General features: G+C 36.8%; 4 protein-coding genes across 7 annotated transcripts; 2 read left to right on the top strand and 2 right to left on the bottom strand.

Annotated features, from left to right (window-relative positions):
* Positions 1–189: 189 nt before the first annotated feature.
* On the bottom strand, positions 190–3,414 carry LOC111480058 (COBRA-like protein 6). Its single transcript, XM_023125004.1, has 6 exons — positions 3,097–3,414; positions 2,901–2,980; positions 1,717–2,170; positions 1,353–1,506; positions 987–1,267; positions 190–775 (listed from the first exon to the last, which is right to left on the bottom strand). The coding sequence occupies exons 1-6, from the start codon at positions 3,215–3,217 to the stop codon at positions 474–476; spliced, it is 1,392 nt and encodes a 463-aa protein (XP_022980772.1). The 5' UTR covers positions 3,218–3,414; the 3' UTR covers positions 190–473.
* A 1,076-nt stretch (positions 3,415–4,490) lies between these two features.
* On the top strand, positions 4,491–7,317 carry LOC111482123 (cx9C motif-containing protein 4, mitochondrial). The gene is made up of 2 exons (XM_023127789.1): positions 4,491–4,656; positions 6,686–7,317. The coding sequence occupies exons 1-2, from the start codon at positions 4,529–4,531 to the stop codon at positions 6,807–6,809; spliced, it is 252 nt and encodes an 83-aa protein (XP_022983557.1). The 5' UTR covers positions 4,491–4,528; the 3' UTR covers positions 6,810–7,317.
* Positions 7,318–7,450: 133 nt separating this feature from the next.
* Positions 7,451–14,431, bottom strand: LOC111480792 (probable magnesium transporter NIPA4). Of its 4 annotated transcripts, XM_023125961.1 has the most exons (9): positions 13,992–14,430; positions 13,401–13,457; positions 12,514–12,604; positions 12,278–12,438; positions 11,463–11,590; positions 11,211–11,348; positions 9,664–9,756; positions 8,991–9,096; positions 7,451–7,846 (listed from the first exon to the last, which is right to left on the bottom strand). In XM_023125961.1, the coding sequence occupies exons 1-9, from the start codon at positions 14,146–14,148 to the stop codon at positions 7,740–7,742; spliced, it is 1,038 nt and encodes a 345-aa protein (XP_022981729.1). In that variant the 5' UTR covers positions 14,149–14,430; the 3' UTR covers positions 7,451–7,739. The 4 variants fall into 4 exon arrangements, with proteins under 4 accessions (XP_022981729.1, XP_022981752.1, XP_022981746.1 ...); XM_023125984.1 differs by lacking the exons at positions 7,451–7,846; positions 8,991–9,096 and adding an exon at positions 10,023–10,120 and having other exon boundaries at positions 9,668–9,756; positions 13,992–14,431; XM_023125978.1 differs by lacking the exons at positions 7,451–7,846; positions 8,991–9,096; positions 9,664–9,756 and adding exons at positions 10,025–10,120; positions 10,611–10,735 and having other exon boundaries at positions 13,992–14,431.
* Positions 14,432–18,201: 3,770 nt separating this feature from the next.
* LOC111486008 (probable inactive leucine-rich repeat receptor kinase XIAO) lies at positions 18,202–20,889 on the top strand. The gene has a single exon (XM_023133000.1). The coding sequence runs from the start codon at positions 18,202–18,204 to the stop codon at positions 20,887–20,889; it is 2,688 nt and encodes an 895-aa protein (XP_022988768.1).
* The last annotated feature ends 68 nt before the right edge of the window (positions 20,890–20,957 follow it).

Below are 20,957 nucleotides of genomic sequence, written 5' to 3' on the forward strand. Positions count from 1 at the left end.
CGCTTTAGCCTATTATGTACTGTTGTCAACCTCACAGTTAAAAAACGCATTTTAAAACCATGTAGTGGCAATACGTAATGGATCATAGCAGACAATATTTGCTAACGGTGAGTTTGGGTTGTTTACTAATGATATCAGAGACTTAACGGTAATACGTAACAGGCCAAAGCAGACATTTAGATTGACATCTTGTAAGATTAATTGGAACACATATTTCATTCATGGTGAAAGCTTGATAATATAGTACGCAGACTCTAATGCACCATAATGTACACATATTGCAGAATTTGGCCTCAATTTAGTACAGGCCTGATTTTGGTCACCTTTAAAAGCTCGAAGAATAATGTCTAAAAACAATGATATTATGAAGGACGAGAAAAACTTATCATCTCAGCTAAAATTCTCGTCAGAACCATATGCAAATAAAACACAAACCTGTGCTATACTCGCTGCTTGTAACTTCCATTGCACTGTCATCTACTGAATTCCTCTGTTATAAGAATACAGAGAGAAAGAAAGAAGAAAACCTTGAACGTGGCGGCCATGGCCATGGCCCTGCGAGCTTCATTTGGGAGCCTTGGATATTGGTCTGGAGGTGGCATTACACATTCATCCCCATTGAACAAAATTCTTCTTGGGAACGCCCATCCTTCTCTGAAAGTGAAAATTTCTGAATCTTTTTGGAGAAGCATCTCTGTTTGAACATTCCCTCTTTCTCCTGATGTGAGTATCAAATCATTGTAGAACTGTATCCCCCAGAACATCCCTGTGTCATCTTCAGAAAGCACAATAAGACTTTACTCGGCCTTAAAAAACATGTTTCAGAGAGCGTTTGAAGTACAATTTTTACCATTACTTCTGAGAGAAATGCTAGTTTAATGACTAAAAAAGGGCTTCAATAGATTCAAAAGTACCTCAAATACAATCGAGAGAAATGGTCAAGTCTTTCAAACTCGTAAGATCAAATGAACAGTGGAGGAACTTACTTATGTGACCATATTGATTGAGAGGGCTGTAGTTGAAGCTGAAAACTTGAGTAATATTCCTCAAGTTGGGATGCAACACTACTAAGCTCCATTGAGAGTAGTTCTTGGCAAAGTTTAGATTTGTGATAGTTATCTTTACCCTCCAATACTGTGTATAGCTCTGTTTCACATGCCAATGCACCCTTATTGGGCACATATGCTGTGAACACCTCACCAATGGTTCTACTTCAGCAGTGTAGTGTTCATGTGGAAGCTGCAACACAGATGGAGTTTCACCTGACCTGTAAAACATTTTTGGACAGTAGAAGATTTTACTTGTCATACAAATAGCCTAAAATTGGCATGGAGATAAGTGTGGAACGTTACTCGACGCATTTCGTTCCCTCTATCCCTTGGCAGCCACAGCTGCACTGAGGGCAAGGAACAATGGTGCTGTTGTAGAAGGACGACAATGAAACACAGCACCCTGGAGCTGGTGATGATCGGAATTGCGAGTAAACACATGTCACATTCCATGTTTCTATAATCAGAAACAATATACACATCTCAGAGAAGGAGTTCAGTTAAGCTACAACTTTGCAGCTGTTTTCTACTCGTAAAGCTAACACAAAAAGACCAATCTCAACCGATTTCAGCAGAAGCAACAGAGATTTACACACCTCAACTCAATCTAAAAAGTGACCTTTCAAGGGAAAAAATCTCCAGTTTTAACCATTCATCAAGTAATTACCTAGAACTTGTGTCCACCGACGACCGCCATCCTTACTGAACTTGGTTGGAGAGACTTGAAATGGGTCACTACAAGTATATCCAGGAAGCCCCAGAGTGAAATTTGCAGGCATTTTGCTATCTACAACTTTCCCAGCAGACTTCCCGATATTCATTTGGAAGGCAGCTCCATAGTTTGCAGGGTCTTGTCTCATGGAAGATAGCACACCTCCTTTACAACAATTGGCCACCTGCAACTTATAAGGAGCTCCAGGCATAAGATCAACAATCACAGGCTTCTTCTCACAACAATGAGGAAGCTCCTTGCCTATGTATTTGGAGCAATTTCCTTGCTGAGTAGCCTCTGCCCCCCACATACTCCATATAACCTCATCACCTTTCCATGACCAGCCAAGTTTCCAACCAGGCAGTTCCACATGGCGAAACAGTTGGAAATTGTATAATGAAACTCTCACCTGTAAGTTTAACATAATGAATTGATTTTGCTAAAAAAAGAGAGGGGGAGAAGTTGTAGGTAGTCGAATGAGCTCCCAAGACTCGATAGTTCGATGAGTTTGAAACGACATTATCTTACAACGAAAAAGGTAGTTGAATGAGCTCCCAAGACTCGATAGTTCGATGAGTTTGAACGACATTATCTTCCAACGAAAAAATGATATGATATTGCTTACAGGAACAACCTTCCTAAGCTAAATGCATTAGATCAAGAAAAAACCTTTCCATTAGATAGGGAAACATAAGACTAAAGTATGTATAGTATATTTGTAACAATCTAAGCCCACCGCTAATAGATACTGTACTTTTTAGACTTTCTCTCAAGATTTCTAAAACGCGTCTGCTAGGGAGAGGTTTTCACGCCCCTTCTAAGTAATGTTTCGTTCCCTCCTCCAATCGAGGTAGGATCTCACAATATTGGAGGCATGTATGTCTAATATCTATTACATAGACGATTTCTCAAACTCGTTTAAGGCCACAATGAGTTTATAGCTATCCATTTGCAGCCTATACTGAGTAACAATTCATGGATCCACTCAATCATAGATCATCTTAAGATAAGACAGAACAACAACATTCTAACACAAGGCTCTTTTATAAACATTCTTAAGTTCATCCAATATCATAGATGATAACAGGGATAAACTAAGAATTGAACAGAAAAATCAGGAATAGAACAGTGATACTTACATCAAAAGTATCCCCATTCTCCACCAAGAAATCCCATGAGATAGTAACGTTGGCATAAGGGTCCAAGGAATCATATTCATCTGTATTTCAATCTATAAGGTTTATATTAAATTTCTTCTATTCCTTCACAACAGAACCCTTTGTTCAAACGAAACAGAACACAAACAAAACATACAAAGAAGAGGAAAATACTTACAGGAGGGCGAGAAAGAGCAGGTGAGAGAGAAGAAGATCAAAAGAAAGGCAATGAAATTTGATCTTTGATCCAGAAACAAACATGGGATTGTTTGGAAAACGGAAAAGAACGGATTCTCCATACCCTAAACAAGATTGATATTCAAAACCCCAAATAGAGAGCCAGTGGGGGATTTTCAATGAAATCTGAGTTTGGAAACTGTAGGAAATGGAGGCGGCTGGGGATCTCGTGGTTTGAATGTGAAATGTTTGAGATCGAAAAGGGGAAACGAAGGAGATGAAGAAGAATGCATAATGGGGATTGAATGCATGGCGTTACGGTAATACAATGCGTCAGTTCGTACTGAATTTGCACTAATGATCCTTCCCATCTGCCGACCGTTTTGACTTCTTTTCTCTTTTTTTTTTTTTTTAAATAGAAAATTATTTTTGTTATTTGAATTTAAATCTCTAATTTCTTGATATGATATCTTAGGTTATTTTTTCATTTTTTAAAAATGAAGGTTAAGAGACTAGCTTCTGCATTTGGCAAGTTCGGGGTGATTAGTACGGTGTTTGTAGCCAATGGGTTGAGTGTCTCGGGCGCAATTGTGTGATTTGTCTTCATTTCAATCACTATTGATCCCCAATTTGTCTACAATATTGATTGCTTGATGTGACATCTCGTGTCAAGGTAGAGATCATCTTTATCTAATGCGACCAATACTATGAGGTCCCACGTCGGTTGGAGAGGGGAACAAATCTTTCCTTATAAAGGTGTGGAGTCATCTCTTTGGTAGAAGCATTTTAAAATTTTTTTAGGAGAACCCCAAAAGAGAAGAGCTAAAAAGGACAAGGACAATATTTTCTAACAGTGCACTAGAGTTGTTACATGAATCGTGCAAGCTAATGTTCTAGCCTCTAGAAACTCTCGATATGTCTTGGTCAATGGAACATGGATGACAGCTCTCCCTTTGTGCAAGGTTCAAGCCCGCCAGACGTTGCTATTTATCTTATTCCAACATAATAATCGAGCCATTTTTTGTTCTTACTCTTTCCGTGGTTGATTTTCTACTCCTAAATGGAACTCGGGTATGGTCGTGATAGTTAATCTTTGGGTCATGTCACACGTAGATATTTGAACAAACAATTTTTTTTTTTTTTTGCTCATTTAACATATTTGTGTCGTTAAATTTGTGAAGATTTATTTTAAGGATATTTCGTTTTTGCATCCATAGTTGTTACAAAGTTAAAATATTTGTTAAAGTCGAAACATTTTTCTAGACCTAACCCAGTTATTCGAGTAGTAAATTTTTTAATGTTAAATTGGGACAAGTGGTTTAGGTTATTTATTTAAAATTTTATTTTTAATAAAAGTAAAATGTTAATATTATAAAGTTTTCATCCAACGGTGAGCACGTTTAAACAGTACGAATTATATATATAATGATTTGATGAACATAGCGATTCTAATTGAACATCGCGTAGAGAGAGAAATGCCTCAGCCGAGCAAAGAACCCTGCAAGAAGGAGGCGTGTGACATTCAAGCTTGTCTCTCCAAAAACAACTTTCTTCCTCACAAGTAAGTTTAGATTAAGATTTTCCGTTTGTGTTTGTTTCCCGAGGAATCTCCGATGAAAGAATCTCAAGTTTCTAGGCTGTTCTGTTCATCGATGTTTGATCTTGTTCGTTTTAGTGATTTGCATGAATCGTAGGATAGATGGATTGAATTTGAATCTTTTATTTCTTTCTTTGTTTTCCTGTATCTGTTGACGGAACTGTGGACTGCTGTATATTCTTTGTGCTTTGCGTTATTTCTTCCCTTTGAATTATCAGTTATCTCCGTCTGTCGTGAGATCAAGCAAAGAACGAATTAAGCTATAAAGCAGAAATGCGTTTTTATTTGATTCCTCTGTAAGGAAAACATTTGGGCTTTTACTTTTCCCTATGTTTGATCCGTTTCATTTCTCTTCGTGTTTGGTTCATCGACTCACGCACTTAGACCAAGTATTGTAGTTCTTGCTTTGGGAAATTTCGAATAGATTACGGAGGTCTGTGTCTGTGCTAAGAAATTTGTAGAATGTCAGACACCATAAAACATGTCGTTCTTCTTCAAAATTTTGTCAGTAGTTTCTAGATGCGATCAAAATTCTGCTGGAAGGTTGTTCAAAATGTGGAAATTCAATCAACATAATTTTTTTGTGACTATTTTAGTTTAGTTCAAATTTTGAGTTCACTGGAATTGATCATACATTTGACAGGCATTATGTCGAATGGATGTTGAAGTTTGTTTGTCTTTTTTATGTGTGTGTACAACTTTATACTGTATACATAAGGTGTGTGTTGTAGTTCTATGATTATCTTCTGATCAGCAAGTAGCTGGATTTTGTTTTAGTAACGATGTGATTCTTGGAAAACTTGCTGTCCTGATTCAGGAAAAATGTTGTTTTAAACTCAAATTGCTGATCCACAAACAGAATTCCATATCAAGTTTATTCATTTTTCTTCGGAACACTTCATAGAACGCATGCCTAGGATATCAACCCCATTTCCAAAAAAGCCAATTTGATAGATTCATCAATAATCTCGGAGGTTCCAGCTTTCAAGCCCTTGAATCCAACTTCCCTCGGACTGGTCTCAAGTCCCTATGAAGTTTCAATATATTGGGATGTCTCCTAAATTTTTGTTCATTGAATATGTCACTTCGATAGAAGAGTAATGGAGGCTAAGGTATTCTGCTGCTTGGCTACAGCTTCTGCTTGGGGGGAACCTAGAAGCTAGGTTGCAGCTCTCCATTCAATTTCCCAAAATGGTATTTTAACCTTTGAGAGGCCATTTGGGATCCTGGTTTGAAATCAAAAACCTTGGGATTTTGGAACCCATGGGGTTGATTGGTTGTATTCCTGAAGTTTGGGGTTTCCGAAGCCGTTTGGGGTGCAGGGTCGGGTTGGTTGGGTTTTCGAAACTTTGTGTTTGAGGTGTAGGGTTAAGTTGGACTAGGTTCCAATAACCAGTTTTTTTGGGATGTTCTTTAGTTTCCATTCTTTGTGACTTGATAATATGTTTTGAACTATATATCAATATTCTGTCCCAATTTGTATAATTTGGCTCAGCCGTATTCAAATTTGTAATTATACTTCGTGCATCTTTTGTAACCAGTCTATGTCTCTCACTTCATACATGGTGATATCATTTTCAATATCACCATATTGAATGTAGAATGAATAACTCTAAAGTAGGAAGTATACATTAAAAAATCCATGGTTAAAGATCGGGTTTTTTAGTCTTTTGATTTTTCTTTTTCTGTGAATTGTTCTTTGATATAATCTTGCTGAATTTTTGGACAATCTACTAGAAAACAATTGTTCCATCCATCCAAACCAATGGATCAAACGGCCGCTCATTTGTTTTCCTCCTCATTCTGTGGATTAGCAATTTAGGCCACTTTAATTCTATATTCCCTGGAATCGGGCGACAAATACCAACTCTTAGATGACTCATTACACTTCTCTTAGATGTTGATGACTATTTTTTTGTGTTTTGGGGGAAGGCTTTTGCGTGTAGATAAGTTGATGTGTCCCTGATAAGTGTGTGGATTGACATGGTTGTAGGTGCGTCAGGGTTATTCAACTATTGCAGTATTGCTGTGAAAACTGCAATTACAAGTCAACACACTGTGCTTCTGTTTCTGACCTCTTAAAGCAAATGCCAAAGCCGAAAGGACAGAAATCTTGATTCAAGTCGAGCCAGATGTAATTCAGTCTAGAGGGTAACAAACTAAATTAGGTGTTTACTTATAACTCAAGCCAACATATTATGGGATGGCACAGCCAATGCTGGAAGCTGAATTCTGCAAGTTTTGCAAAATAGTGCAGATGGAAGAGATGAGACCAGAAAACCAAAATCTTTGATAGATCAACATGAACTAATGCTAATTTTGTTACCATTTCTTCACAAAGCCATCAACTTGCAAATCAACCTTTGTGTCCACTCTCTGTTCTCTAATAAAATATTTTCTCCATATGTTTAACCAAGATACAGGTTAATTTTGGCCCTTTTTCATTTTGCATCTTCTGATTTTGATACAAAAATTACTTGAAAGGATTGATTGAACTTGAATGATTCCCAATACGGACATGAACATAAAAGTGATTTGTTCATTTACATGTATACCTTCTTTTGAAAGAATGGGTCAAGTCGTGTCTTAGAGAAGTACACCAAGAAACAAAAGGAAGTTTCAATCACCTTCACCTTCCTCATGAGTGCTACATGCTTTTGATACGACATGAATAATGAAAACCAAGGTGATTTTTGCAACATCGAGAATGAAATGGTCAAGTAGAAGAACCAAGAGAGAAGCCAAGAGAGTTTTGATATGTGGAGAGAGAGGCAATATGTATTACCAATTGATTGATAAAGAATTCTGTTGGCTTGCATCTTTCATATGAATTTTGTGGAGTCGCAAGAACTTGTGTACAAAGGCAATAGGCATTACCCCCATTCATTGTCAAGTCTTGGGAGATAGGATGGAAATGATAGAAAATTCTCACCTTTCTATCTTCTACTTTATCCACAAAGGAACATCAAGGGGGTAGAAATTTGTGATAGAATACAAGTTGATGTCGGTATGAAACCTGAACAAAACCAATACTTGTTTTTTAGGCATCAAGGCAACCTCAAGGAATCTTGCCGTCTAAGAGGAATGCCTTCCGCACCACTAAAACCATCCTCATCAGCATGCTTAGAGAGCCGCAATGAGTTTCCCACTGAACCTGCATCAGCTTGCAAAGTTATGGACTAAATTCAACTTTTGTGAAAAAACATATGCTTCAATGTTCAATAAGTGATAGTAGCAGGCTGTTCTTATTCACATTAAACACGGCAAAGACTGTCCATCCTCCAATGCCTCTTGGAAGAAAAAATTCTAGAGAGTTATCGATCTTGCAATCAAAAGGTGGGATGGAGACATATTACAGACCCTAGTTTGAACAAAAATACTTCCTAACACTCCGTCTTAATTTTGATTATGGCTAGAACAAAAAAAAAACGTTTTTTTTTTTTTTTTTTTTTTTTTGCTTCTATTTTGGGTAAGCAACAATCCAATCTGTTTAAGGTTGAAGAAGAAATACTGATAAGGCCCTCAAAATAACAGTCAATGGCTTCAAAGCAACCACGAGTCCAGAAATTCAAAGGTAAGTAATAAATCTCCACTCAACCACCATATTCCTTAGTAAACTTAGGTACATAATGCTTTTCTCCCGACCATCTCTCGATTTGTAAATGAAAAGATCCAAATGTCTTCCATTTTCCAATATGACGAAGAATTTTCTTATCTTCAAGATAACTTTCGCAAACATTTATCACCCATAAGAGGAATAATAACAAAAGAAGCTTCAAAGTGATCCTCTAAAACCTCCTTTATGTCCAACCAATCATCCTCAGCCAATAATCTAGAAATTACCAAAAGTGAACTTCAATCTTCTTCCACAACTTCCCTTTCTTTTTTCACCCCGAAAGAATGAGATAACTTCTCATAAGACGATAAAACCTAATAACTTTTAACAATATCTACATAAGATATTTCATCTCTCATCTTAGATAGTTGTTTGATAATTAAAACCCCTTATTATCTCTTAGGACAGGCTTTGGGTGTAGCCGTGTAGGACAAGGCCTCTTCGGATATGAGTGGGGTGGACCATTATACGAGGTTCCTGATACCCAGCTATCAAAAAAAAAAAAAAAAAAAAAAAAAAAAAAAAAAAAAAAANNTCTTCGTAGGAAAGAAATAAACAGAGATTACAAAAGAAAGAAAAAAACCAAAGTGATAACGGCAGCATAATTTTTAATATGTTCATTTTATTGCTAATAAAATAAATATTGATGACAATGTCCTAAGAAAGAGATAGGAAGCCATACCATCAGCCATGTCCTTTGTTTTATGAAGAAGAAAAGTTCCTGAAAGAATGGTCACAAATCCACACATCTCCGTTACAACCTGTGTTGGGCTTTGCCTGTCCCAGTCCTGAAACAAGTAATTCAAAAGATGTTGAAATCTACCTTCATTTAAATATGTAAAGGGAACAATTCTAATGTTCTACATTGTCACTAATGTATAACAGGAATGATTGAAGCGCCATATGAGTCCAAATTGTTATGTGTTGCTCCTTTGTTTTTGATTCTTAGTTCAAGTTCCCTGTAATTTCCTGTTGGAGTCCCTCTCCTTGCTGGCTTTTGTCTGTGTTTTTATATCCTAGGGTAGCATGCTTTCATTACCCTTAATGAAAGGAATATGTTGTCCGAAAGAGAGTGAGAGAGAGAGAGAGAGAGATCTGTTTAAATATGAAGTATGGTCTGACACTGATACCAAGAACGTAACGATGCACTATGGATTCTAGATCCATCTATAAACTAGAACAGACACTGACTCATATAACCAGGCAACAGCAAGAAAGGATATTCAAGCATGCAAAACCCCAAACGTTTCTCATCAATGTGATCCTTATTGCGGGGAGTCAAATTTTTAAACATACCATGATACATTTGATCATATTGTGCGTGTAAAGGAACCAACATCAGCAGTCGGACAAACCTTAAACATGATCACACTGGCCAAGATGGTAAATGATGTGAACATAACGTAGTATATTGGGGACACAACAGCTGTATTAAAAGTGTCCAGTGCCTGCAAACAAAGAGAGAAGAAATACATTGGCCAGATGAGATCATACACAAAGTTGTATATTTAGATAAGAATTGAGAAAAAGTAAACAAATCGGTGAAATGTAAAAGATATACAAAGAGAGCTCCATTTTAAAGCTAGTTCAATCATCTATGGGGGGCATCGATAATGTAGGAATCCACAACTATCTTGAAAGTTTCTATTTCTTTCAAACCAGATTTCCCAGATAAGGAACTTGCTAATGTTGTTCCAATGAACTTTCATCTTACCTCAAAAAGGATTCCTGCATAAAGTCTGAAAAATAAGAATCCCCCTAACATTTCTTGGGAAGCACCGTTAAATTCCAAAGATGTTTAGGATAGTCAATCTGCACATTATACCACATTTAGAGAATGAGTGATCTAAAGTTTCACCCCCATTTTTGCAAGGAAGCACCAGATAGGAGAAATTAAGGTGTTTGGATGACATTTATGTTCTTTCATACGTGTGGACTCCTTTCCAGCATATGGATCAAATGTAGAAGATTTTTTTTTTTTTTTCAGGCACTCTCTGTTCCAAATCTCTTTCCACAAGTCTTTTCCAAATACTGAAACTCCTCTTCCACTAAGATGAAGAAACTTACAAAAACCCAATACCACAAGAAACAAAGGGCAAGAGCAAACAAAAAGCACAAATTAAAAAAAAAAAAGGTGGGTGGGGGAAGTGCAAGTGCGATTAACAGTTATGAGAGATCAAAAGAGGTGGAAGTTCTTAACCAATGTAGACCCCAACCCTGTACCAATTCCTTCATATAACTGTGAACAACCCGCATCATTCCAAACTCATTATAGCAAAACAAGCTGGAAGAACTAACTTACGTTGAATGAAGAGATGACCCTAATTTTCTTCATTTTGGCAGCACAACACTCACCACAACACTACTACAGTAATCTCCTCTTAGTCTTGATCCCTCTTGAGTATTAAGGTCTACTCTTGAAACAACCTGTTTCAAATGATCTTGGTGATTTCTTCAGGAAGAAAAATCATGTTTTATGATAGCTACCAAACGAATTTGGTTAAAACTCTCATGGATCACTTTAACGTTCACACCCTTCTATCCATGGATGGATTTGGTTAAGTCATTCATCAATCACTTAATATCCCTTTCTTCTTGATCACAGGGAAACAGTTCCAAATAAATTGCATTGTTTTGGTTCTTTTGCACTAATATCCCTTTTGCATTGTTTGGATTGCTTCGCCTTTAATAATCTGGTACTAGTTCAGAAAAGAAACGGAGTACAAACTTCAAACCAACTCATCTTATATACTCAGAGTTGAATAGCTATCTATTCCAATTTTTTTTAAAAAAATACCGGAGATTAAATTATTAACTCTATGAACCATAACTATCATATAATAACAATACAGGGCCAAAGCTAAAAATGTTTCTGAAAATACCCTAAATGAGCACAACATACCTTGTTTAAATAATTCATCTGGGTGAGCACACAAGTAATCACAACTAAAGTAAATATCCACGTTTGAGGATATATTAACTGGTTCATTCCTGACAATGTTAGCTTCAAGGCAATTCCTATTGCTTTGACACTCATGACCTGTTGTTAGACATTCAGTTACAAAATCACTTGAAGAACAAGGAAAAAACTTATACTGGAGCAGATAACATTTAGAAAATACAAAGGTAACAGGGAAGCTAGATGGATACATACCGACAAAGATCCTACAAGGGAACATACACCAATGTAAACCATAATGTGAGTCTGGCCATATTGTGGTATAAAGTGGAATATGAGTATAAACACAGTTGTCATGACCGATGCTGCATACAACAGAAAGGCTGCAAAATAAAAGGTAAAGTTACTACCAACATGATATTTGAATAAAATAAATGACTGCTTAAAACCGAAGAATCATATATAGAATACAAAAACAAAAGATAGTGAATCATGTTCAAGATCACTTTCCAGAGAACCAAGATACATATATGTCAAGCAAGATTTGAACTCATGCTCTTGACTCATGCACCCCATATATGGTGGTGAGCTTTCACATTTAAGAAGAGAATGCAGAAAAGATGAAGTTAACAGTCTTTATTTTATTGTGGAGACACCAAAAAAGGCCATATTGGTTTAATACGAAGCTCCAATGCTTCTAGCTACACTTGTGAGTGAGAAAAGAGTCGCCAACAGTTCCTCTTTGCTTCTTCACTAAAACAACTTTGAGAGGGCAGGCTACAATATGGAAATAATATTTTGTTCAAAACAATGTAGACTCGTGATTGGAAATGGTTGCTCCATGAGGTTTTGGAATGGCCTCTGAGAAGTGGATTGCACACTCTTCACAATTTGTAAATCCATTTAGAATGAACAACTTAAAAAGAGAAAAAATATATAACAAAACTCTTGTCTATAAAAAGAAGAAAATAAAATAAAGAAAGAACAATAATAATAGCCAAAATCACTATTAACCAGAATCAATGACATTTGAAAGAGAGGGACGGAATTTCACAATAACAAAAACTTACCTGGCTCCATGGCCATTTGCCACACTTCAGTTACAGATTCAATTTCACGTTCTTGAGGAGCATGGAGCACAATGGTTGTGGAACCCACTACACAAAGAACGCATCCAAGAATTCCAAAAATATGCAACCTCTCCCGCAAAATAATATGTGCAAGTACTGCACTGCAAGATATCAAGATAATATGAGATTAACAACCATAAATTCTAACTTAATATGTGTGCAATTTCAGACCATGCCTGATAATTATGCTGAGAGCACCAAGTGGAGTAACCAGTAACGCTGGAGCAAATGCATAAGCCGCAAAATTAGCAATTTCTCCTACAATCACTGTAAAGATAACAATTGTCAGGTTAGGATTTATGCTTTTATTCACTGTAACTTTATGTTTTCATTCCATGAGCATTAGTCTCTTTTCATTCTTCATTAAAAAGTTCCATTTCTTGTTTAAAAAATATATATAATAACAATTGCGAGGTTAGGATTTCCCTTTTTATGTTGTTCCAGTTTCAAAAAAAAAAAAAAAAAAAAAAAAATCCTTTCATTATACATCAGTCTATTCAAAAGGATTATATGCTTTGCTACAATAAAACGTCACCATGCTAGTTTTACAGAGAATACATTGATATCTAAGTCCACTTTTACTGGAAAAGGAAAAGCCCCGGCCCCTACGTCCTTTTTTCCATTAATATTTGAGAACAATGACAATAATTTGCTCTTTTCTGTACATTTATTGAAACTAAATGCACTGAATAGAGGAAGAAGCCAAATACCTAATCACTTGTTCACAGAAAATGTTTGCTTAATAGAGGAACATCCGGTCTTATGGGCTGATCGAAAATCTTACATATAAATTCAGAAATCTGTTTGGTGGGAGATCTTACAAGTAAATTCAGTGATCTCTATTTAGTGATTACATGTTCCTAAAAAAGGTGCCACACTGTATCAAAATAACAACGTGTACTGATTGTATATAAAGTTCAAAAAGAGCTAGTGGATCCTAAATGTTCATTTAGTATCTAAAGGACTTGAAAAGAAACTGAACACAGCAGTATGTCAAGCCTGGCTGGGAAAAAAATAATAAAGACCTTTATAAGCTACATTATAAAAAGCCAGAAAGACTTACTTGTAATCATGCCCACCCACCATAGCGGCTCGTATAAGTAAGAATAGCCTCCAACTCCTGACATAAATCATCACAGCAACCACAGTAAAAATCTGCTAGATAACAGTTACCGTCCACTTAAAGCATGATTAAAGATAAGCAAGCGCCTATCATCAACTTCAGAGACGATAAGTCCCTAGACAAAAATCATGAAGGCTAAACACAATGGTATTCGTGATGTTGATAAAATTAAAACATACTGAATTAAATTCACAACATTTAGCGCAGTTCTGATACTTAAAAAGGGATTAAATAAACCTTTTTTGGCAATAGGCCTCCAAATAAGCAAGTACTACAATTGATTAACTAATGGGTATAATAGATTCAATTTTCCAATTCAAATCAACCAAAACTATCGAAAAACTCATTAAAAGCATGACCCACCACTAATTAAGAACGGGCCAAGACATGAAACACTAATTGCACATAATTAACACTCAATTACAGAAGTTTCTAAAAGTCCCTCGAGGAGTCAAAAACAAAGAAATCCAGGAACTACATTAACACCTTTTTGTGGTAAATTGAAGCAAACAAGAAGAGAGAGTAAGATACCTGCTCTGACTCCTGAAGCGCCGGCTTTCTTCAAGCCCTTTTTCTTAACAATGAAGCTAGCACCAATAAAGAAACTAGAGGAAAGAGCAAGAACCAAGCCCTTAATGTTATCAGAGGACATACCCTCCCGCCAACTCGGAGTTTGGGAGGTTGCCATGGCCAAGAGAAACCCTAGCTTCCAAGCTTGGAAACCATATCATAACATCAATGAAAAGCACAATTCAGAAGGATGCTCAGAACGCCACTGAATCAATTGGAAGTGGAAGCAAATTGATATCGGATCTTGAGGCGAGAAAAACTCAGATCGAGATTATGTAAAGTAAATTGTCGGCGCTCGAGACTGTTGTTGAACACAGCGAGGAGATTACTTGGATCGGAAGAGAGAGAGAGAGAAGAGATCTAAAAATCTTGATTTAGTTTTACCAAAATAATGACCACTCACTGACTATTGTCTATTTATTTCCAAACAATAACAATTCCAAAAAAAAAAAAAATCTCAAGAAGCTACCACCTTCTTTGATCTTACGAAAACGAACGAATGTCGATACGTGGTCTTACGACTTTGTGAAGACATGTGGTAAATAATTGTTCGGGTTCGATCACTTTGACCCTTTTGTGGGGAGGCGCTTGTGATATCGCACATTGGTTGGGGAGGAGAACAAACCACCATTTATAAAGTGTGGAAATCTTCCCCTAATAGACGTGTTTTAAAACCTTGAGGGGAAGCGTGAGAGGGAAAGCCCAAAGAGTACAATATTTGCAAGCGGTAGATATGGGTCGTTACAAATGGTATCAGAGCCAGACACCGGACGATGTGTCAGCCTTCTCGTTGTTCCCCGAATGAGGGTAGGTACAAGGTGGTGTGCCAGTAAGGGCGTTGGGCCCCAAAGAGGATGGATTTGGGGGCAGTCCCACATCAATTGGAGAAAAGAAAGAGTGACTACGAGGACGTTGGACCCCAAAGGGGGTGATGGATTGTGATGTCCCACATTGGTTAGGGAGGAGAACAAATCACAATTCATAAGGGTGTAAACCTTTCCCTAGCAGACGCCTTTTAAAGTCTTAAAGGAAAGCTCAAAGAGGACAATATTTGCTAGCGGTGGATCTAAGTCATTACACATTCCTACTTTTTCTGGCTCAGTTTTCAAGCATCGATTGATTTAAAACACCTAGAACGGATACTACAACCCAATTGAACTTTTTCAACACATAAGAAAATGGTATGAACATCTCTACTTAATGGCATGGATATACATCACGAGCAACAGAAGTAATACAATAGAGTATTCCAAAGATCGTTCACAGGAAAAAGTTAACTCGAATACAAGACTCAAACAACTAAGACGTACTAGGTTCTTAAGAAATAGAATACTAAGACAATGCGTCAAACGTATAAATTGAATAATGTAAAAATTATCGACCTGAAATAATAAGATGATATTGGTTTGGCTCGAGATCCCCTCGTAATGCATTGTCACTCGAATTAACCATGTATGTACGGTTTTCTTTTCAATTAGACATACGTTTCTACTTCCCCTCAAACTTTACATCCACGACGTTGAGTACTATGAACCTATATATTTCTATACAAAATTCATTAGCAAGCAACCCGACCTAATAATATAATAAACGTAACTAATTCTAAGCTCCCGAGCCCATATCGTTGTCGTTGCCCTCGAACTCGGTTACACCAAGATCGAGAAGATTCCAGAATCTTCTAAGGTTGAGTTCTGCGAGTTTCGCCGGATTTGGGCCGGCGAAGATTGTGAAGTTAAGGAGGACGAGGAGGATGTTGGGAGGATTCCGCCGTGGGAGATTCTTCAACCGATTTGGAGAGTGTTGGGCCAGTGAGTAAAATTTTCATTCTTGGTAAATTAATAATAAAATAATAAATTATTATATTCAAATTGACAATATATCTCAATTTTAATTTTAAAAACAAAATCAAACAATTAAATGTAATTTTATCAAATTGGGTCACATATGGTATTGGGCCAAGCTCAAACAAAGCCCAAGCCCAAAGTCAACAAACCCAAGTCCAAATGGTTGGGCCTAAAAGCCATTAAAGCCCAAACCCACGTGTCCGTAAGAAAATCTCACTGAGATCGAAGAAGTTTATTTATTTATTTACTGCATTTTTCAAATATATTTTGTTGTTATATGGTTTTATATGGTTTAACCTTTTACCACAGACATTTGAAAGGGTAACTTTCGTATTTTTTACTATAATTAATCACGGAATAAATATAATCTTAAGGTAAATAAAAAAGTCTTAAAATACATTAACAAAACTATCGTAACGGTAGATTATCATTTATCCAAAATTTGTAACTATTCACCATATCCCAACATATATCTATTGGATGTTCGGAAGTACCATATTTTACTGAGTCATGAATCTTTACCAATAGTAAATGGTCATTGATTATCTACGACACGTTATTTGACAAATATAAAAAAAATTGTTACAGTATAACCCGGTCTACAATGAAACAAACAACGACAAAGGGACGACTTGAAAGACTTATATTGTCCACTCTTTTGTTTTTTTTTGGTGGCTATGACTTTGTCCCAATTCTTAATGCTGTAGTTGTTAAAGTCTTGCCTATTTAATTATAATAAGATTATTCTTAGTCAAATCAATTCTTTATTACATAAAATATATTATTATTTAAACATTTAAATCTTTTTAAGAATTTAAATAAACAAAATTAAACTATATTAAATGATGTATAAATTCGATTGTAATGTTTATTATTATATTAAATTCTGGATTTATAATCTAAGAATACACTCTTCATTGGTATGAGGCCTTTTGGGAAGCCCAAAGCAAAGCCATGAGAACTTATGCTCAAAGTGAATAATATCATACCATTGTGGAGAGTCGTGTTCGTCTAACATGGTATCAGAGCCATGCCCTAAACTTAGCCGTGTCAATAGATTGGCAAATCCTTAAATATCGAACAAAGAACTCCAAAAGGAGTCAAGCCTCCTCGAAGGTACGAAGGCAGTCAAAAATGACTATGACTCCAAAGGAGTCGAGCCTCGATTAAGGGGAGGCGTGCTTTGTTCGAGGGGAGGTGTTGGATGATGAAAGTCCCACATCGGCTAATTTAGGGAATGATCATGGGTTTATAATCTAAGAATACACTCTTCATTGGTATGAGGCCTTTTGGGAAGCCCAAAGCAAAGCCATGAGAGCTTATGCTCAAAGTGGACAATATCATACCATTGTGGAGAGTCGTGGCCCAAAGCAAAGCCATGAGAGCTTATGCTCAAAGTGGACAATATCATACCATTGTGGAGAGTCGTGTTCGTAAGCAAAGCCATGAGAGCTTATGCTCAAAGTGGACAATATCATACCATTGTGGAGAGTCGTGTTCGTCTAACAAGCCATGAGAGCTTATGCTCAAAGTGGACAATATCATNCCATTGTGGAGAGTCGTGTTCGTCTAACATGCCATGAGAGCTTATGCTCAAAGTGGACAATATCATACCATTGTGGAGAGTCGTGTTCGTCTAACATATATATATATACATATATACATACATATATACATATATATATATATATATATATATATATATATGTATATATATATATATGTATATTTGGCGGTAAAAAAGTGTATTAAAGGGTTTTCCATGACTTTTCTATCCCAAAGTTTGGCATAGATAAAAACAAAATTAGAAATTTACCACCATCTCTATCTGTAGCTTTCAAATAAGATATACAATATATGGGGAAGAAATTAAAGTCCTAGTCTACACGGTGAGGTGACGTATTAATTTTAAATAAGGTTTCATATTTGTTATTTTCTTCGATATTTTTAGTTTTTTTAGTATTTTTATTTAAATTAAAAAAAAAAAACGAGGATCTTCCGCTATAAATGCACATATTTTTTACATGTTGTTAATCGTCTTCAAAATTTTAGCATTAAACTTAAATAACGTGTTGAAGTTTCGAAAATCTTGTTCATAGGTACATAAAATTTAAGGTTAATAGGTTGAAGATATTTGCAAGTGTCTTTCATGACTTTTGTGACCCACATATTTCAAGCATCTTTAGATAGGGAGAGAGGAGTTGGTTTGGATACATAAATGGCGGAGTTTGGAGCATTCATTCTTCACCATTCCATTAGCCACAATGATATCATCACTCACTCTAACCTGCTACTCTTCTTCCATCCATTTCTTCCTTTTACTTTCCATGGGATTCCATCTCTCCCTGCAAAACGATATCAGATGTATGGAAACTGAAACACAGGCCCTCTTATCCTTCAAGCAAGGACTTCTCGATCCATATCGTGTTCTCTCTTCTTGGAATGCAGGAGCCAACGTCGATTGTTGCGACTGGAGAGGTGTCCGATGTAGCAACAATACAAGCAGTAGTCCTCACATCATTGGGCTTGATCTTCGTGGCTCGGGTGATGAGCGTTTGATCGGTGAGGTTGGTTCTTCCTTGACTCAGTTGACACACCTCGACTACTTAGATCTTAGTTCTAACGAGTTTGATCGAATTTCCCTTCAAGATATTGGCTCTCTGATCAATTTGAATTATCTCAACCTATCTCGCAACAACTTTGCAACTCCCATTTCTCCCCATCTTGGGAACCTTTCGAACTTGTCAGTTCTTGACCTTGGATCAAACGGTTGGGTAGCTGATAATCTTAGATGGGTCTCACGTCTTTCGTCGTTAAAACATCTCGACCTGAGTTCAGTAGACCTTCGTAGTGCCAATGATTGGGCAGGTATCATGAGCAAACTTCCTGTTTTACAACGTTTGTCTTTGAGCAATTGCAGTCTTCCACAACCTGTTCTAAACCCTTATGAAAACACCAATTTCTCTAGATTTCTAGCTAAATTGGACCTCTCTCTCAATCATGATCTCAATTCCTCAATCTATTCTTGGCTGAACAACTTCAGAAACAGTCTTACCCATTTAGATCTTACAAGGAGTAATCTGCAAGGTTTCAACATGGACGGTTTTGAGAACATGACTTCGCTCGTCTTCCTTAATCTTCGTTCCACGAAAGTTGATTTTCATTCTCCCAAGTGGTTTAAGAATCTCTGTAACTTGAAGTTGCTAGATTTATCTGGAAATAATGGGGGAGGATTGCTATCAGATGTTCTTAAACTCTTCCCACAATGTGTACTCAACTCATTGGAGACTTTATATCTCCCGTCAAACAAATTGTTCGGATCCTTGCCAGACTTCACTCTTTTTCCATCTTTGAAAGAGTTGGAATTATCCTTCAACATGTTGAATGGATCTATTCCTCAAAGTTTGGGACAGTTATCTAACTTGGAGCATATAGGTCTGAATCAAAATGTTCTGGAGGGTGAAGTTTCTGAAGCTCATTTTTCCAAGCTTGTAAATTTAAAAAGTCTGAACCTAGATGGAAACTTACTGGCTTTTAACTTCAAGGAGGACTGGGTTCCTCCTTTCCAGTTGCAGTCGATAAGTTTGGCGAATTGCTCGTTCAGCACACGTTTTCCAAGGTGGCTTCAAACTCAAAATTTCTCGTACCTTGACATTTCACTAAATGGAATCTCAGACACCATTCCCGACTGGTTTTGGAAGAACTTGTCCCCAGACTTGTTGTATCTTGATATTTCCCTGAATGAAATCAGGGGAGAAATCCCAGATTTAGACTTGAAGTTCAATCAAATGCCTCTGATCAATTTGGGATCAAATGAATTTGAAGGCCAAATTCCAGCCTTTCTTTTCGGAGCACAAAACCTTGACGTGTCGAGGAATAATTTTACCGATATCTCTGGTTTGTGTGAAGTCAGATACTCCCCTTTATATTTACTGGATGCTTGCGCCAACCTAATATCTGGACAACTTCCCAATTGTTGGGACAAAATGCCCAATTTGGTATCCTTAAGTTTGGCCTACAATTCCTTTTCTGGAGACATTCCAACTTCTTTGGGTAGTCTCACCACATTGAAGTTCCTAAATTTGCGCATAAATAATTTTTCTGGACAGATTCCTTGGTTCAACTATACAGAGTTGAAAGTCTTCGATGCGTCATACAACAATTTATCTGGAACGATACCTTCATGGATTGGGTCGAGATTACCAAATTTGGTTCGTCTGAGTTTGAGGTTCAATCACTTCCAAGGAAACTTGCCTTCTAGTCTTTGTAACCTCAGAAATATCGAAGTATTGGACATTTCGCTCAATTCTATTTCGGGAAGCATACCAACTTGCCTCCATAATTTTGATATCTTGACAGGAACATCCAATGCATCTATGGTTCAAGACCAATTGAGAGATCTTATTTTGATGTGGAAAGGGCAAGAAAGGCTCGTCCATGGACACAACTTAGAGATTCAAAGGGGTATTGACTTGTCTGGCAATCACTTAACCGGAGAAATTCCTAACGAAATCACAAAGCTCGTTGGTTTGGTTTCTTTGAATCTCTCGAGGAACGAATTAACAGGACAGATTCCAAAGGAGATGGGACAACTTCAATCATTGGACTTTCTAGATCTATCGAGAAATCGTTTGTACGGCCCGATTCCATCGAGTCTCTCTCAAATACCGAGATTGAGTATGTTGGACGTATCATACAATAACCTTTCAGGAAGTATTCCCCTAGGAACTCAGCTTCAAGGCTTTAAAACTTCATCTTATGCAGGAAACCCTTATCTTTGTGGAGATCCACTGAAAGAATGCGTTAGTGAACAAACCAGCTTCAACAGTAATGTTCATGTTGTGAATGAGTACGAACAGGAGGAACACACACTCATGACACAAGAGATGCTGATTAGCATCTCTGTAGGATTTATAGTTGGTTTATGGGGAATATTTGCTAGTCTTCTACTTAATAGGAGATGGAGACATGCATACTTCAAGTTTCTCACAAATATAATTGAGAAACTGAAGTGAAGCTATTGAAACACAGGTAACTCATTATATATTTGGATATTTCAACTTCTTCAATCCTCTTCATCAAT

Source organism: Cucurbita maxima, unplaced genomic scaffold, assembly GCF_002738345.1.
Source record: "Cucurbita maxima cultivar Rimu unplaced genomic scaffold, Cmax_1.0 Cma_Scf00001, whole genome shotgun sequence".
NCBI lineage: Eukaryota > Viridiplantae > Streptophyta > Magnoliopsida > Cucurbitales > Cucurbitaceae > Cucurbita > Cucurbita maxima.

What these genes read in the sequence shown, in the direction of transcription:
- LOC111482123 (XM_023127789.1), top strand. Translation starts at nt 4,529, where the DNA reads ATGAACATAGCGATTCTAATTGAACATCGCGTAGAGAGAGAAATGCCT. An exon ending in AACAACTTTCTTCCTCACAA is followed by an intron (nt 4,657 to 6,685) that starts GTAAGTTTAGAT and finishes ACATGGTTGTAG; the next exon opens with GTGCGTCAGGGTTATTCAAC.
- LOC111480792 (XM_023125961.1), bottom strand. Translation starts at nt 14,148, where the DNA reads ATGGCAACCTCCCAAACTCCGAGTTGGCGGGAGGGTATGTCCTCTGAT. An exon ending in GTGGGTGGGCATGATTACAA is followed by an intron (nt 12,605 to 13,400) that starts GTAAGTCTTTCT and finishes TTATCTTTACAG; the next exon opens with TGATTGTAGGAGAAATTGCT. An exon ending in AGATGAATTATTTAAACAAG is followed by an intron (nt 9,757 to 11,210) that starts GTATGTTGTGCT and finishes CTTTGTTTGCAG; the next exon opens with GCACTGGACACTTTTAATAC.
- LOC111486008 (XM_023133000.1), top strand. Translation starts at nt 18,202, where the DNA reads ATGGGATTCCATCTCTCCCTGCAAAACGATATCAGATGTATGGAAACT.
- LOC111480058 (XM_023125004.1), bottom strand. Translation starts at nt 3,217, where the DNA reads ATGGAGAATCCGTTCTTTTCCGTTTTCCAAACAATCCCATGTTTGTTT. An exon ending in AGAATGGGGATACTTTTGAT is followed by an intron (nt 2,171 to 2,900) that starts GTAAGTATCACT and finishes TTAAACTTACAG; the next exon opens with GTGAGAGTTTCATTATACAA. An exon ending in CAATCAATATGGTCACATAA is followed by an intron (nt 776 to 986) that starts GTAAGTTCCTCC and finishes TGCTTTCTGAAG; the next exon opens with ATGACACAGGGATGTTCTGG.